Source organism: Furipterus horrens, unplaced genomic scaffold (assembly GCF_987537825.1).
Source record: "Furipterus horrens unplaced genomic scaffold, mFurHor1.1.pri manual_scaffold_3, whole genome shotgun sequence".
Classification (NCBI taxonomy): domain Eukaryota; kingdom Metazoa; phylum Chordata; class Mammalia; order Chiroptera; family Furipteridae; genus Furipterus; species Furipterus horrens.
In genome coordinates this window covers 178,316,912-178,334,660 of record NW_028327173.1, presented here as the reverse complement: position 1 = coordinate 178,334,660, position 17,749 = coordinate 178,316,912, and the positions used below count along the sequence as shown (strand labels likewise).

The window sequence follows — 17,749 nt, the reverse complement described above, 5'->3', positions numbered from 1 at the left end:
CTGTGGCACAGAGGAAACAGGCGGAGAGCTGACACATTTCCAAGTCCCCACAGGTCTGTGCAGCTTCTATCTTCCTTGAGAAGAGGTCCTCAAACCCTTCTCAAGTTCCCCAGGCAATGGGCCCTACTGGAGGTTTAAGGAACTCTAAATTGCTCTTCAGTGGACGTTAAAATCACCTAGGGAAGGCCTTTTTTCGTTTTTAACACCAACGCCTGGGCCCCACCCCAGGTCAATAAATCAAACCCCTAGGTCTGAAACCCAGGCATTTTTAAAGCACCCAGGGGTTTTAAAGTGCAGTCAGGGCTGAGACTCACTAAGTAACTGGGAAAAATACTGAGAAAAGTCAAGGATGACGATAGTTACTGGGTGTTTGAACTGTAGTTGCGAAAGAAAAATTTTCAGGGATATAAATTTTTTTGTTAAAGCCAGGCTGCCTTTGTCATGTGCTTACACCTCTAGTGTAGGGTGCCGGAATCCCTCAAGATAATGACACTCACCATTTACTGAGTGCTCATCTGGTGCCGGGCACTGTGCTGAATGCTACCGTTAACATTACTGATAATCCCCATTATCCTGCAGAGTAATTATTAAACCCATTTACCCAGGCAGCCATGAAGGAGGGGTTTACCTGCCCCTGTCACAGAGCAATTATAGGTGAATAAACTGGAATTAGAATCTACATGTGTCTGACTACAAAGGCATGCTTTTATTTTAATTTTATATATTGTATTTATGCTCTGAAAGGTAATCCAGTCACAGTTCACAGCTTTATAAAGTATAAAGCTTTATAAGGTGTATATAATGTATATTAAAATTGGCCATACTCATAAATTTTTCCTGCTGCAACTATAGTTCAAATACACAATAGCTGTAGTGATTTTGATTCCTATCACTTAGCCACTCAATTTCTGGAGACAAAGTTAGCAGTTTCTTGTTGATCCTTCCAGAGATATTTAATGCATACATAGACAAATAAATGTATGTAAGCATATACATTAATATGTTTTTCATTTACAGTTGATTATGCAAAGCACAAGGTTCATTCTTTTTTTTTTTCTCAGTTTCCACGAATATTTTTATTATTTATTTCACAGGTCTCCACCTTCATCTCCCTTGCTCCCCACCTCCAACTGGGGTTTCATCTTGTTTTCATGCCCAGTAGCAAAAACAATGACAGAGCTAATTGGAGTAAGCTACTCCAAGAACAGAATTAAGCTAACAGTTTACTTTAACAGGCAAAATATAAATATCTGCGCTCTAGAATGCACAACGGTTTAGCCACTAAGAAATTCAGATGGGATCCTGAAGAACGTAGTCAAATCCAGGCTGCAGGAAAGGTGAGCTGATACGCTGCCGGGCAACTGCGTTAAGTGTTCCGAGGCTGCATCTCTGGGCCACTGGCTGAATCTTGCTGTGGGGGAAGATCTGAGCTAACACCAAGTACAGATACTAAGCTGAGTGAGGGGATGCGCACAGGAACCGAAAGGCAGGAAAGCACTAAACATCGCTGAGAGCGTCCACCCCCGGCAGGACTTTACCCTCCAGGAGCTCTAAGCTGGCACCACCCCCAGTGCTGACATGGCTGACTTTGTCCTCCGTGTTCCATTTGGCACAGCAAGTGGCAGTGTCCCCCCCACCTATGATGGTGATGCAGCCCGGGAAGTGGCTCTCACCACCTCGTCCATGAGGGCTTTGGTCCCTCGGGCAAAGGCTTCCCACTCAAACACGCCCACTTGGCCCTGGCGACAGCCTCAGCGCACTTCTTGCTGCTGTCAGGCCCGCAGTCCAAGCCCATCCAGCCAGCAGGTATGCCGGAGGCCACAGTGGCTTGGCCAGTCTTGGCATTCTCATCAAACTTGTCAGCGGTGACAAAGTCCACCGGCAAGGTAATCTTCACACCGTTCTTCTCAGCTTTGGACATCAGATCTTTGACAATCTTGGCTCCCTCTTCATCAAACAGAGAGGTGCCAATCTCCATGTTGTTGAGCACCTTAAGGAAGGTAAAAGCCATTCCACCACCAATAATCATCTCGTTGACTTTGTCCAGTATGTTACTGATCAGCTGGATCTTGCCTGCAACTTTAGCTCCGCCCAGGATGGCCAGGAAGGGTCGCTCCGGGCTTTTCAAGGCCTTGGCGAAGTAGTTCAGCTCCTTCTTCATCAGAAAGCCTCCAGCCTTCTGTGGCAGATTGACTCCCACCATAGAGCTGTGGGCTCGGTGCGCAGTGCCGAACGTGTCATTGACATAGACATCCCCTAGCTTGGAAAGCGAAGCTCGGAAAGCTTCTATTTTAGCTAGCTCGGCTTTAACCTTATTCCCGGAAGCATCTTTTCCCTTCCCTTCTTCCTCCACATGAAAGCGCAGGTTCTCCAGCAGGATGACAGACCCCGTGGCCGGGTCGGCACAGGCTCTCTCCACTTCAGGGACCACGCAGTCCTTCAAGAACAAAACGTCCTTGCCCAGCAGAGATTTGAGCTCCACAGCAACGGGCTGCAAGGAGTACTTGTGAGGCATGGGGACGCCGTCAGGCCGGCCCAGGTGGCTCATGAGAACAACGGACTTGGCTCCATTGTCCAAGCAGAACTTGATGCTTGGGATGGCGGCCTTGATCCTCTGGTTGTTTGTTATCTGGTTGTTCTTCATAGGAACATTGAAGTCCACTCTCATGACGACCCGCTTCCCCTTCACATCCAGCTTGTCCAGAGTCAGCTGGTTGGAAAGCGACGTATTGGCAACAGAGCAGCGCAGAGCGACCGAAGGACCACACAGCGACGGAGACTGCAGCGAATCACAAGGTTCATTCTTATATTATTTTTATTATTGTTATTTTCTGTACAAACAACTGTAAACCTACTTCTGCTCCACCCTGTATGTGTGTACACACCATATATTTGGATTCCTCTTCACTCCGTTTTAAACAATGGTAGCATAATTCACACACTATCTTGCATATGGTTTTTTTCACTTTAATAACATACCTCAGATAATTCCATATCAACCCACAAACACTTTTAGATTCTTTTTTGTACCAGATAGCATTCTGTTGTACAAATATATTATAACTTTTTAAAATCAGTCCCTTACTGATAAGCATTAGACTGGTTCCAATTATTTACTGTTATAAAAAATTTGGAATGAAACATGTTGACCACCCTAATTTCATAACTATGTGCAAATAATTATACCTATAGAGTGAATGCTTAGATAAGAAATGTCATACATGCCCTTTCCACAATTCCACAGTGCCTCAGGATTCTAAGAAATAACTTACAGCCAGACTCACGATGATTCACATTTCAATTACTTTATTTAACTAACTTCCCAAATTATGCTTTTCATTTTAATAAAAATTTAGAAATAAGTTTTCAGATTATGCTCAAAGACCAAAATAGTCTGAGAGATTTTTTTTATACCAGAGAAAAATGACCTCAAAACCGTGGCACAAAATTTGTACTGGCTCTCACTTCTCATTCAGAAGGTGTCTGTTCCTGAGGACTCTGCGTCCCCCTGGGTGGGGATGACGCTCGGAGACTGCGGGCAGTCCTCCGGGTACATGGAGGGTAGTGTCACGGACATCTTGGCAGGTGACATCTCAGAAGTGAAGAGTGGTACTGGTTTACTACCTATAAAAGAGAAAGTCGTTCAGCTAAACAAGCAGATCCTGAGTATTTATGTGCTTTAAACTTCCCTAAATAACACAGGGAGGTGGGGGGGGGGGGCGTCAAAACCAGAATCGCATGTGAGGTAACTTCTTTCCTCAAGGTGCTCAGACTTGTCACAGAGATAAAATACACCGCTCCTCCTATTAACCCCCACCCCTAGGCAATTAAGACATTTAAAAAGTATATGTTACAATATGAATGTGTATGTCCCCTCAAAATTCGTATGTAGAAACCCTAAAGTCTGGTGTGATGGGATTAGAAGGTGGGGCCTTTGGAAGGTGCGTGTGTCAGGAAGGTGGAGCCCTCGTGAAAGGGATTAGTGCCCTTTTAAAAGAGGCCCCAGAGAGCTTCCGGGGCCCTTTCACCGTTTGCAAACGTAGTGTGAAGGTGCAGGCTGCGAACCACAAAGGGGTGCCTTGATCTGGGGCTTTCAGCCTCCAGAATTGTGAGAAATAAATTTTTGTTGTTTATAAGCTACCCAGTCTGTGATATTTTCTATAGTGGCCTGAATGGACTCAGAAGCCTACGAGTACCAAAAGTTGTGGTACAGATGATAAATGCTACAAGTAACATAGAGCTGAGGAGGCAGCTGAGATGAAGAATTCATTAATATGTTCAAAAAAAAAGAGTTGACTATATATATCTATCTATCTGTGCATACCCTAATTCATTCCTCTAAGTTTAAAGCATATTGCCTAAGAATACACTGAATGCCAACTTGGTATGATTTAAGACCACAAAAATCCTCATTTCAAACTTCATGGATTTACCATATATACATAATAATAATAAGCATCTTAAAAACAAATTATTTTAAACAATATTAAAGATATCTCTGAGTCAAGAGTCATAGTAATTTTTCTAAAACTCCTTTATATTTTTTAAGTAGTTTCCATGGTAATCAAGTGAAAATATTTATAGGGACTATAGTAAAAGTAGAGTGTTCTGTGGATTTCAATGATGACTCAATCACAGCTGTCCAAGATGACCACAGTGCTTGTAAAAGGCAAATTACAAGGACTATTTTAATATTACACTATTCCTTTTTGTTACTTATATCAGGTTTTTGTTTTTGTTTTTTCCCATAAGAGAGGGAAGGGAGCTAAGATTTGGCATCATAGCAACATCCCAAGCTGTAATACCGCAGTATAATCCTTTAAGAAAACACTTCTTATGTCAAGTTAAATAGAATAAATATTTTAAATAGGAAAGAAACTTTTTAAAATTTAGTTCTGTCAGGATATAGTAAAAATTAAGAAACGGTAAGAACTGCTTTGAAAAAATAGCTACAGGATATGAGTGTTATTTAAATATTCTGACATTTTACAAAGCCATAATGCAGAATACACAAAATAACCAAGAGAAGTATCCCATGTCAGAGCTTACCTTGTCAGCAAAGTAAAAACTAACACAGGGTATAACTATGGCTGAGAGCAAAATTAATTTTCAACCCATAAAATCAATTGAATGCTACCTTTCCCCAAATATTAAGAAAAATTCCATTCTTTAAGTTACATATCTGTTAATAACTACACTGATACCAGATATTCTTCTTTTCTGTTATCGAATTTCACATTGCTGCTTTCTAGGTACCTTCATTTTCTCTACGCATTAAATTACTGATTAAACTGTCAATGACGTTATAAGAACTATAATTTTTTTGGAGGAGGCATTTCAAAGACGTTTCTAAATGTTAAGGACCATATTAAACTTAATTATTGTAAAGTTATGCTATTTCTTATAGTTGCTGACTTACATTAATATGGAAAATAAAATTTTACAAAGATCTTTTCCCCGTCATTTCGCCTCATCCTAACAGTAATTCTGGGAGACAGACAAGGCAGGCGAAGCACAGAGGTGTTCAATCGAGCTTTTCTGAAACCATATACTCACTAAGCAAAAATCTATACAAACCTATGGTGTGTACAGAGCTGAAATGGTGCTGAGAGGACATACAGATGAAAAGGAAATAGTCCTCATATCCAAGAAACTCAAAACCTAGTAGTGGAGATAAATATGTACAGGAACTCTTAGTTTAAATTAGATGAAGTAACAGTTGAGCTGGGACCTAAAAGATGTAGAAGGCAATGAAGGAAAAGAGAACAACAAAATAAAGTCAAGATAAAGTTAGTAGATATTAAGGGAACTCTGAGTATTCTGATATCAAAGTATGGACTGGATAAGAGGAATAGTGAGAGAGAAGGCTCTAAAGGAAGGTCAGGGTCAAATTCTGTAAACAATTACGAGTCACAAAAGACCTTAAACACAGGAGCAATATGAACAAATGTATTTTAGAAAAGAGAACTCTAAGAGCTATGTGAAAAACAGGAGAAAGGAAAGAGATCCATGGAGATAGTCCACACATGAACTGATGATCCTTAATGTGGAAATAGGTTCAGGATATTTGGAGGAAGACTCAGTACTTCGTAAAGAATTGAGTCCAGCTCTGAAATGACAAGTTTACTTGACTGAGTAATTAGTAACAAGAACACAAACAAGCTTCAGGCTACAATGATATAGAGAGGTGGGGAAATACCGGCATCAGTTACATACCTGGTGAATTGGAATGCCTGCACTATGTAAATGGACTTTTCCAGGCAACCAGGGTCAAAGATTATAAGGCAGTTTTAGAGATACAGAAATAGCAATCACCTACACAGATGTAATAATTAGGACAATGAGAACAGTGATCTCCTAGGGAAAAAAAAAAAGCAGACTGAGAAGTGATGACAAAAATACAGGTAAGGACAAAGATAGGGGTGAATAAGAAGAAAACAAAGGAAAACAAGGGGAAAGAGTCAAAGAGAGAAGTTGAACAAGACCCAAGAGTGAACGGTAAGGCAAAACAAGAAATGGTTTTCAAAAGAGTCTAGTATAATTCATTTAACTAATAATTAGTAGAGCTAAGGCTACAAGCTACTTTTCTTTGTTCTATACCTATACCCACAATAAGAAATTACTACATTTATAGGTTGTTAAGAGAAATTCCATTTAAGTGGTGGTATGTAATGGTAGAGGCAGCTAAGGAGAGGAGCAGTGATGAAGTTTCAAGCCAAAGTCCCTCTATGATAGGTCAAGGGCAAGTCTAGGGTCCATATGAGGTTTACTGTCCAGTTACTTGGGAACTGTCCCATCCAGACTGTCCATGTGAAGCTTCTGTGTGGCAAGGAGTAAGAACAGCATTGAGTGGGGGCTGGGGGTGGGAGAGAGCATGGATTCTGAAATAGGATAGAACTGGGCAGCTAGGCTCATCCATCTATTTACTCAGCAAATATTAAGTGAGCACCTACTATTGGCCAGGTACTGTTCTAGACTCTGAAGATTTCAGCAGTGAAAAAAGCAGAACTTCCGACCTCACTATGTCATATTCCAGTTGGGTGTAGGAGCACATAACAAACAAATAAGGAAATAAAATATGTCAGGAGGTGATAAGTGCTATAAAGAAAAACAGGGAAGGGATCGAGAGATAGTGAGAGATAAGAGACTGGGAAAGTTCCATAAGTTCTCTAAACCCCAGTTTCCCCATCTATAAAATAAAGGTAAAAGTCCCTACCTCAGAGGGTTTTGTGAGCATTAAATGGGATAATGCATATAAAGAGTTTTGTATAGTGCTGGCACACAGAAAGCACTGAGGACAGATTAGCTCTTTTATTTTTTTTTAGCTTCTTTCACTTTTCTGTAACTGGAAAAGAATGATCCCAAGAGGCAATGACCTTCAGACTGGGCTAGAAAGCTAGTTGAGTTCAGAAAGGACAAGAATGTTTCACATTAAAATGTACTAAGAAAAAACCCCACAGCTCTAAAAGACCTCCAAATAATTATACTACTTTTAACTCTAGTATTATAATTATATTTTAAAGAATGCACTGTTTTATCTAAAAGTGTTTCTTAATGCACATTTTGGGAAAACTTTATGACGTATTCAGTTACATAACCTAAACAGTCAGTTTTAAGAACTTTAAAAGAGAAATTTTTAGATTGGGAACTTTTTTTTTTTAAGCATCATTTTTATTCCTGTTAAAAGGCAAGAAGAGTAACATTCCTATCCAGTTATGGTTCTCACAGAGTTTAATTTTTTAAAGAAAAGACATACTATCTTAACAACTCATCAGTATAGCATACATAAAGTTTCTACCTATAGTATATTAAATATAATTTGATGCTTTTAAATTTGACTTTTTAAATTGTCAGTCATGTTATTACTCTATGACATAATTGTTTCAACAGCTGTTTTCAGGTTGGTTGGTTTTTTAAGAGACTATTCCTTGTTGCAATGGGTTTGCAGTGCATCATTTAACTGGCATGCATTTAAGCCGGGATGTCACTGGGTGAAACCGTGCATTCAAAGCTTCCTAAGACGCATTATATTTTGTAGACATTTGAAATTCAAATTTTGGGGCTTTAAAAACATTTAAAATTTATTAAGAAATTTTATGTTTTATGTTCTTTGATATTGGATTTTTAAGACTAAGGGACAGAAAATCTAAAACTAATTTATTCTAAGTAATATAAGGATTTTTAAATGTCCACTTAAGATTTTGCCTGTATACATTTTTTGATTTTTTGATTGAATTTATTGGGATGACATGGGTTAATAAAATTATATTGGTTTCAGATATACAATTCTATAATACAATGTATATATTTTTAAAAATCCTGGCTGGTTTGGCTCAGTGGATTGAGCGTCGGCCTGCGAGCTAAGTGTCGCTGGTTCGATCTTCCAGTCAGGGTACATCAGAGAAGGAAAACTCTGACTCCAAAAAACCTCCGCTGCCTTGCGGCATACCTCTTCAGGGGAAAGGATAAGGGAGTAAACCCCGACAGAAAATCCGGAGCCGGAGTCCCTAAGGCGGTTTGACGTTGTAGTCAACACCGGCAACTCCTGCGGCGCACCTGAAGCCAAGCTGTATTGACTCCGTCTTTCCCTTGGACCCTTCAGCTGCTAAGAGAGGGGGGGTCTGCTGCATGGGCAACAGCAGACCCTCCATATTACCCTGCCCAGGCTCTGTAGCTTCAGCTTCACTGGAGAGGACACTCCAGCGTCATCACAAGATGTCGATTCAACATGGGAGGAGACAGATACCGTGTCACTCCCGAGTTGGACTGCACAGCCATTCTCGGCGGTGCAGATAGACCCTTAAGAAGCTACACCATCGTCTCTCGAGACGGATGGCTGCCGACGATTTTTAAAAATATACATAACTTTCTAAAAGGTTTTTAGATTTGGATAATCCAATTTCATCAGCAGGTCTTATCTTCTGACTTTAATCTTCAAACACTTGATTGATAACCAATTATTATATCTCTGTTATTTGCAAAGTTAGAGGAATTCAAGCAAAGCATTCTCTCCTAAAACAACATGAGTTATGCAGGTAACTGCACATGGCACAGCCATAAATATGAACTTGTGGTGTTATTCTATGAGATGATGAATAGACATAAGTACTTTAAATTGCCCGGATTTGGGGTCTTCTACCTGCAGATAAAGGCAGTTTCTTATAAATTACAAATTTAAAAATAAAATTAAAAAGGGAACAAATGTAATAATCTTTAATTAAAGTATATGAAGAATCTTTTTTCAATTTTATTTATTGATTTTAGAAAGCGAGAAATATCAATTTGTTTTTCCACTTATTTACGCATTCATTGGCTGCTTCTTGTATGTGCCCTGACCAGAGACTAAACCCACAACCTTGGCGTAGTGGGATGACACTCTAATCTACTGAACCACCTAGCCAGGGCCAACATGATGGATCTTCACTCATACTGCATGGATGGGTCCCCAGAGATCTGTGAATACCCTGAAACATTATGCAAATTATTTTCATATAAGTACAACTGAGGAGGGAGACAGATGGTCTCATAGCTATTGATGTTTTAAAGGGGCCTAGAGTCCCCAAATACTCAAGAATCATTGACTTAAAGAATACCATAGCCCCATGTGCAACTGAATCACATTCTCTGAGTTGTTTTTATAGCTGTAATGGTGAAATATAGAAATTCCTTTCTTGTTAATTGTGGATGCCTTATTTTCCAAAGGCAACTCTATCATAGCATTTACCAAATTGCACTGTAATTATTTATGTATCTGTCAGTCCCACAAGACAGTATATTCCTTAAGAGCATGGATTGGGACCTACAGTCTTTGTCTTCCGAGTGACTAGTACAGCAGGTATAGAACAAGTACCTATGACCTTTTCTCATCGTGTATTATCATTACTTGCGTGTGGGTCTGTTGTTCCGGTTAAATATGGGCTACATGAGGACAGTGGCTTTGTCTTATTTATCTTTGCATTCTACAAACTTGTAGCATAATGCTAGGCACACAGTGGGCCTCTAAATGATTTCTGAACCAAACTGATTTGTTTCGACCTTGAGTCTGTGGTTCCTCATGACTAATGGCTTGCTTAGCCCAGTTCCAGCAATGCAGTTGCTTTCCAGTTGTCTATAAAAATGCTACAGTATTTCAGCTGTGTTTTATTGAGTTCTTGAAGTATTTTTCCTGTCCAGCCTGGACCCATCTACTCTTGCTTTAATTCCTTGTTTAAGCAGCTGCTAAACTATCCTGCTGTATTCAATTCTCCTCACATACTTAACCCAGTCCTGCAGATTTTGCAACATTATAGCTGCAGTCTTAAGAACAAACACTACACGTCTTGATGAAGAAGGTGCCTGGTCATTTGATGTTCAGTATGTAATATTTTATCTGCCTCTGCTTTCCAGAATTAGTCACTATTAAACATTTCTTCCCTTACTTTCATCTTTAAAAGTAATTTAATATAGTCTTATCCCAAAATATGTTTAGACATAAATCCCATTATATTTTTTAAGTTTACTATTGCTTCTGTTTTCTAGGTTGACAAATGCTTATTTTAAAATTTATAATTTAAAATAAAATTCTTCCTATAGGAAGAATAAATGTATCGGCACCTGTAAAAACAACTCCAATTCTTTTTCCTTTAAAAAGCAATAGTTAATGTGAAAGATCTGTTTCTTCTTATGCCAGGTTCCAGCTGCTTCACTTTGTTTAAAACTGACTTCAAAGTTTAAACACTGTCCTGTCCCAACAAATAACCTCCCCCAGATGGAATTATCTCAAGTACTATCCTCAGAGCCCTGACTACCACACCTGCAGCTTTTTAATTCAACATTTTATAAACTTTCCAAAGGGAAATGATAAATTTTTTTCTGTCTTCTAACTTCCGAAGAGTTGAGTTTAGTGCCTGAAGGGAGTTTTATACCTGGGGAGAGTTTATAGATATTTCAGGCAAATAAAAAATTGGGCGCGCACTCCTTCTTGGGAGCACGCCTGGGCCTTTCCCTTCCCCCTCTCCTTCCCCCCAGGCAGGTTACCTTTGCCTTCCCCTCTCCTAAGCTCCAAGGGCTCGTCTTCTGCCTTTGTAACTTGTTTTTTGAGGCTACCCAGCCGGCTCACTTCTACTACCCCTGTAACTTTCTAAATAAGCTTTCTCTTATAATTTGAAAAAAATTACTATGACTATTATGTTGATTATCATGAGAAAGAAATTCCAGGGAAATGAAAAATCTGAATAGCTCCCAAGTCCAAAAACTTTTAAAGTAAAAATCATACCTGTAAATACAGATGCAAGGTATAGACTAGGCTCAATCTGTGTTTCATTCATATCACCTGGTGAAGTTACAGGTAAAAAAAAAATTTTTTTTGCATTAGAAAATCAGTTAAGCATAGAAATAGTCATGATCCATTTCTATTCACTAAAAAGAACACAAACCAAATACACTCCCCACAGTTGCTCTCATAAAACAAGGTAAACAGAAGCCTGATCTAGTGGCCATAATATAAAGAAGGAAGTTACACAGCTGGATTTTAATGACTGTCGATAAAATAATACTTTACCTAATAGGTTATTATCTTTATGCATCAAAGATTAGGGAAAAAGGGAAACAAAGGATCATGAGAGAATTTGCAATTTGTATTAAGTAAAAGAAACCCATGTGCCATTTCTCCCAAGGCTAAAAGTTTTCACAGATTTTTTAATTTAAGGATTTAATCATTACAAACAGAATTTTCCTTCTCCTTAGGCCAGCCTGAGGCATACTGCCCAACACAACCTAATGAGACAACCTGTAACGTTGTTGGGGAGCACAGAAGAGCCCTATGCTGTTAAACTAAAGCCAAATTTTAATATTAAAAAGAAATAGGCTGGCAAGGGGAAAACTCTCCTTGCGGTTAGAAAACTATGAAGTTTAAAAGTGCTCACAACGATGTTACTATTTAGACACTATCTATGACTGTCACTTCCCAGTCTGCCGCCAAGTTTCTGAGAGTTAGAGTGAAAGTCGTTCCTGCCTGCCCCTCCGGCTTATTAGAGCTACCTTTCAGATCCCACACGGCACCGTACAGAAAGAACAAACATGGTAACTGAAAACAGGGGTACCAGGACCACCTCAGAGGCCCCTTCACTGAAGAACAATTTGTTTGTAGCAAGTAAAATACAGGAGCAGTCTTCTCTGAAGTGGTTGCCTCTAAACCCAGAATTCAAACTAATCTATTGTGTTATAGTAAAATATCAGCAACATCATTCCCTTTTATACTCAACAAAACTGGGTGGAAACTAAGAAGAAGGAAACCAACTTAGGTTTCCTATGTCAAGGTTCAATTTTTACAAATTTTCAGTACCTTTTCTGTACCCATCATTATTACACTAGGTGTTGTGAAGACCACACAGGAGGGCAGGACAGTGTCTCAATCCTCTTTCATTGGAAAGACAAAACTAGCACAGAACAGAATGAGAGTAGCCAGCAAATCTTCCAACTAATGCTTCTGTTCCACCAAAAATAACAGGGATTCTAAAGGCTAATATCTAACTGAGCTCTCAGCCTTTTTGTATTATATCCTTTCTATCTTCTAATGTTTCTACTTATGTGACTTGAATTCTATGCTGGGTAAATTTTCTTTTCCTCTTCTTGTTCTATGGCCTTCTTTTATTTTTTTCTAGATTTTATTTATTTATTTTTAGAGAGAGGGGAAAGGGAGAAAGAAAGAGAGGGAGAGAAACATCAATGTATAGTTGCCTCTTGCACAACCCCACCTGGGGATCTGATCCGCAACCCAGGAATGTGCCCTGACTGGGAATTGAACCTGTGACCCTTTGGTTCACAGGCCGGCACTCAACCCACTGAGCCATACCAGCCAGGGAATATGATCTTCTTTTTTATTCTCTGTGAGAAGGTGCTATATATTGTACTTGGATGGCTTTGCATAAAGAAATTGTGAATCGTTTGTAAACCAGTGACTTTCAGCAGAGCCTTGGGGTAGATAGAGAGAAGGGAAAGTCTGAATCACTTTTGGGGCTTTTTCAAACTAACAAGGGCTCCCTTCTATTCTGATAGGCCTATACTCCAGGTGTATCCCCTAAATGTAAATTTTATACACTCCATTTACGCTGCAATAAAAAAATAGAGCATGTTTCTTTTAAAAAATGAATTTTAACTTTAAAAAATGACACCCATTTCATTACTCCAAACCAAAGCATACTTCAGTCATCTCTTTATATCTAGGAAAATTACATTATTAGTAAAAACATATAAATTGAAATAACATATAGAATCTGTTATTATTTTTAGGTCTTCACTAAATCACTTCATAGGTTGAAGTAAAATTACTATAATGATGGATTTACTTAAAGGAATAAGAAAATAAATGGTTTCCCTCCATTATACTGCTTCACTGTCCCCCAGATTCAATTCTTTGCATATAGTTGTTTAAGAAACAGCCAGCTGACCAATGTTTCTGAAACCTTTATGTCAAATAGATATACCACTTTGTGATCTTTTATGGATCATTTTTTAGGGGGGGAAATACACCCATTTTTGTCCTATCCATTCTATACTGTGGTATGTAAGATTTTTTTTTTTTTTTTTTTTAAAGGCAAGTAAATGACAACCGCACTGTATTAGAGAGGCAGATGTAAGCTAGTGGATAAGAACATGGACTCAGAAGCTTAGCTGCCTGAGTGCAACTCACAGTGCCAACATGAGCCAGCTGTGAGGCCTGAAATACCACCACTTTATGCTTCAATTTCTTCTTCTGTTTCATAGGGTTCTTACGATCATTAACAGAAATGATACACATAACTAACTTAGGGCAGTGCCTACAGCACTCAATAAATGGTAGTTTAATTATTATTTAGTCTGTGATTATTTTCTAACTTTTCCCAATTGACAAAAAAAAAAAAAGAAGAAGTCATTCTTGTTAGGCAATCTTTTCAAAATACTTTCTGACAGAGAGACTTTTTGTTTAAAAAAAAAGAAAAAAATACTGATCACATATTACAGCAGTAGAGCTACAACGGGTCTCAGAGATTATCTTATCCCTACTAAGAAGGAAATCAAGATTCAGAGAGATTACAAACAAAGAAATTAATGTCACAAATTAGTAGTAGGGACCATAACCCATAGCATACAGTTCTTTCCCTACCTCCCAACCTTTTCACATTCTTCTACTAGGATGTGTCTTAAGATACTGGGACGTGTAAGAACAATCAGAAATGATTTCTAATACTTTAAAAAAATTATTCAGGAAGGAAATATAATATAATGTTTAAGAGCACAGCCTTTGCTTTTCAGAGTTGGACTTGGTTTGACTCCCAGATCTGTCATTTATTTATTAGCTATGTGACCTCTCTGAGCTTTAGTTTCTTGAATGTCAAACAAGAATAATATTACCTAACTGGGTTGATTAAAGATCTTAGCAGAGTGCATCACATTAAGAAGCATACATAGATAGTAGTTATTACATATTACATATTGTTGCTGTTATTATAAACATAAACAAAATTCTCCTCTACTAAAACTGGGGAAGAATCTTGCTTTCTGATAAGATTTCTCCTAACAGTATAAAAAAGGCTACTATGTCAGTATCAGTGACTATGGTCATTTATTCTTGTAACAAGTAGTTGCTCATAATTCTCACTTGCTGTATGATGGGGTTAATGGTGAGTATTGTGCTTTGCAGGTGAGGATTAAAATAGCAAACACAACCTACTCCCTTGCCAACATGACCTGAAAACTGCGTTATCAAGTTTGTTGTTCTTATACTACCTCATCTTGTTGTTTAAAACTGAACAAACCTAATACTCATTGGTATTTAAGTCAAAGGATAATAAGAGAATATATCTAAATATTTGATTTATAAATTTCTACGGGAATTTTGAGTGGGTATTAGGAACAAAAATTGAGCCACAAATTACCTATGAATATAATTTATCCTTTTACTTTTACCACAAAAGGTGAATGTGTGAACCTTTATTTAAATGTTTAAAGACACCACAAAATAAAAACAAGGGGTTTTGAATTTGGAAATAGAATCCAAGGATGGGAAAGCAGGGTCACTGCTGGAAAAGCTTTCGATGAGGGCACAAAGAGGTACTGGGATTGTACCACGTGTGCACTATGCTTCTTCTAAACACTTGTTTTACAGAACATAGTTGGAGGAATCACTCTACTGATATCAAACTACACTACAAGGCCATTGTAATCAAAACAGCCTGGTACTGGCATAAGAACAGACATCTAGATCAATGGAACAGAACAGAGCGCCCAGAAATCAACCCATGCCAATATGGTCAATTAATATTTGACAAAGGAGGCGAGAACATACAATGGAGGAAAGACAATCTCTTCAATAAATGGTAATGGAAAAATTGTAAAGGTAAATTCAAAAATAAAATAAAATAAAACTAAACCACCAACTTAACACCATACAGAAGAATAAACTCAAAATGAAGGGAAGACTTAAATGTAAATTGTAAAACCATGCAAATCATAGAAGAAAATAGGCAATAAAATCTCAGACATCTCTTGTAGCAATATTTTTTACCAAAACAAAGGAAAAAAACAAACAAATGGGACTACATCAAAGTAAAAAGTTTTTGGACAGCAAAAGAAACCATCAACAAAATGAAAAAGGAACCCAATGAATATGGGAACATATTTGCCAATGATACAGCTGAAAAAGAGTTAATTTCCAATATATAAAGAACTTACACAACTAAACACCAGGAAGACAAACCAACCAACTAAAAAATGGTCAAAGGACCTGAATAGCTGCTTCTCCAAAGAGGACATACAAATGGCCAATAAACATATAAAAAGATGCTAATACCACTAATCATCAGAAAGATGCAAATAAAATTACAATGAGATAGCACCTCACACCTGTCAAAAGTGCTATCATCAATACATCAACAAACATGTGCTGGCGAGGATGTGGAGAAAAGGGAACTCTAGGTGCACTGTTGGGGGGAATGCAGACTGATGCAGCCACTGTGGAAAACAGTATGGAATTTCCTCAAAAACCTAAAAATGTAACTGCCTTATGATTCAGTGATTCCACTTCTGGGAATATATCCTAAGAAACCCAAAATCCTAATTCAAAAGAATATATGCACCTCTATGTTCATTTTAGCATTAGTTAAAATATCGAAGATCTGGAAACAACCCAAGTGCCCATCAGTAGATGAGTAGATAAAAAAGCTGTGGTACATTTACACAAGGGAATGCTACTCGGCTGTTTAAAAAAAAGAAAAAGAAAAAGGAAATCTTACCTATCTTACCTTATGCGACAGCATGGATGGACCTGAAGAATATTATGCTAAGTGAAATAAGCCAGTTAGAAAAAGAAAAATACCACATGATCTCACATATATGTGGAATCTTTTGAACAAATAAACTGAGGAACAAAATAGAAACAGAGGCATGGATACGTGGATCAGACTGAGAGTTTCAGAGGGAAACGGGTTGGGGGACTGGATGAAAGGTGAAGTGATTAACAATATACATAACAGAGAGCACAGACAAGTGTGGTGACAGCCAGAGGGAAAGAGGGGTGAACGTAGGTGGTGGGGGAAAGTGAGGACGGATAGAGACTTTGCTTGGGGTGATGGGCTCATGATGCAGCGTGCAGATGATGTTTTATTGAGTTATACACTTGAAACATGTATGGTTTGATGAACCAGTGTTACCTCAATAAATTAAATAAATAAATAAGTAAAAGAATAGGAACCTGGGCTTTACAACTTTCTATTTTTGGTTTGAAAGTTTATCTTCTCTTTAATATTGTCTTTAGTAAGATTCACTAGTACAGCAATACTTAAATCTTTAAATTGTTATATTATTGTTTTATAAATTCATTATGGATTGTTTTTTAAACCATATAATATTATAAAGCTGTTAACTGCAAAATAAGGATATATAGCTGAAGGCCCCCTAACATGAGTTTTTAACTCACAAAACAAGATTTTAAATGAATGATGTCCAGAATTTGAAACAAAATCTAATAAGGAGAAATGTAAACTTCAGTAACATCCAAAATAGCTAGATGGTTTATACTAATTTGAGCTCATTGACAAAAATTAATATTATAGTGCCCTGGCCGGTATGGCTCAGTGTATTGAGTGCCGGCCTGTGAACCAAAAAGTTGCTGGTTCAATTCCCAGTCAAGGCACATTCCTGGGTTGCAGGCCAGGTCCCCAGTTGGAAGGCGCACAAGAGGCAATCACACATTGATGTTTCTCTCCTTCTCTTCTCCCTCCCTTCTCCTCTCTCTAAAAATAAATAAATAAAATATTTTTAAAAATTTTAAAATTAATATTATAAATATTACAGTAGTTAAAATATATTTTAAAAGTTAATACTTTTTAAATAAATAATCTGGTCAAATTAACTTACTCATTGGCTCCCTATCTAATAGGTATGCAACTCCCTTCAATAACAGCATTTTCAGAAACACTATCTTGGCAGCATAAAAGCTTATATTCAACTGCCACAAAGCTGACTGATAATTCAAAAAACAGATGACCCACCTATCCTGAATGCAAAACATGATTTATTTGAATAATGCAGATTTAATTATTAAAACTCATTAAAAACCATTTAAGTGCTTGAATGTATTGCTGTGTGGTGTAGTGACAAAGAGAGTTCCTGCCTTTTAGGGGCAGGAATGTCTAGAGAGACATTCCAGCATTAAACTTGGTTGAGAGCTGAGAGACTCGATGTTTTAGCAGACAGCTTTATCTACAATACACTTCCTGTGCATTGAACGGCC

At 38.0% G+C, this 17,749-nt stretch overlaps 1 protein-coding gene and 1 pseudogene across 2 annotated transcripts in view; both read right to left on the bottom strand.

Annotated features, from left to right (window-relative positions):
- Positions 1-1,112: 1,112 nt before the first annotated feature.
- On the bottom strand, positions 1,113-2,994 carry LOC150016840 (phosphoglycerate kinase 1 pseudogene; annotated as a pseudogene).
- A 303-nt stretch (positions 2,995-3,297) lies between these two features.
- Positions 3,298-17,749, bottom strand: part of KIAA0586 (KIAA0586 ortholog) — a 106,034-nt gene continuing 91,582 nt past the window's right edge. The window contains exons 30-31 of one of the 2 annotated variants that reach the window (XM_090270934.1): positions 11,255-11,311; positions 3,298-3,624 (exon numbers count right to left, since the gene is read on the bottom strand). In XM_090270934.1, coding sequence (XP_090127060.1) covers positions 3,473-3,624; positions 11,255-11,311 — 209 coding nt within the window. In that variant the 3' untranslated portion in view covers positions 3,298-3,472. The remainder of the gene's footprint in view (positions 3,625-11,254; positions 11,312-17,749) is intronic. The other variant, XM_090270935.1, reaches the window with a different exon arrangement.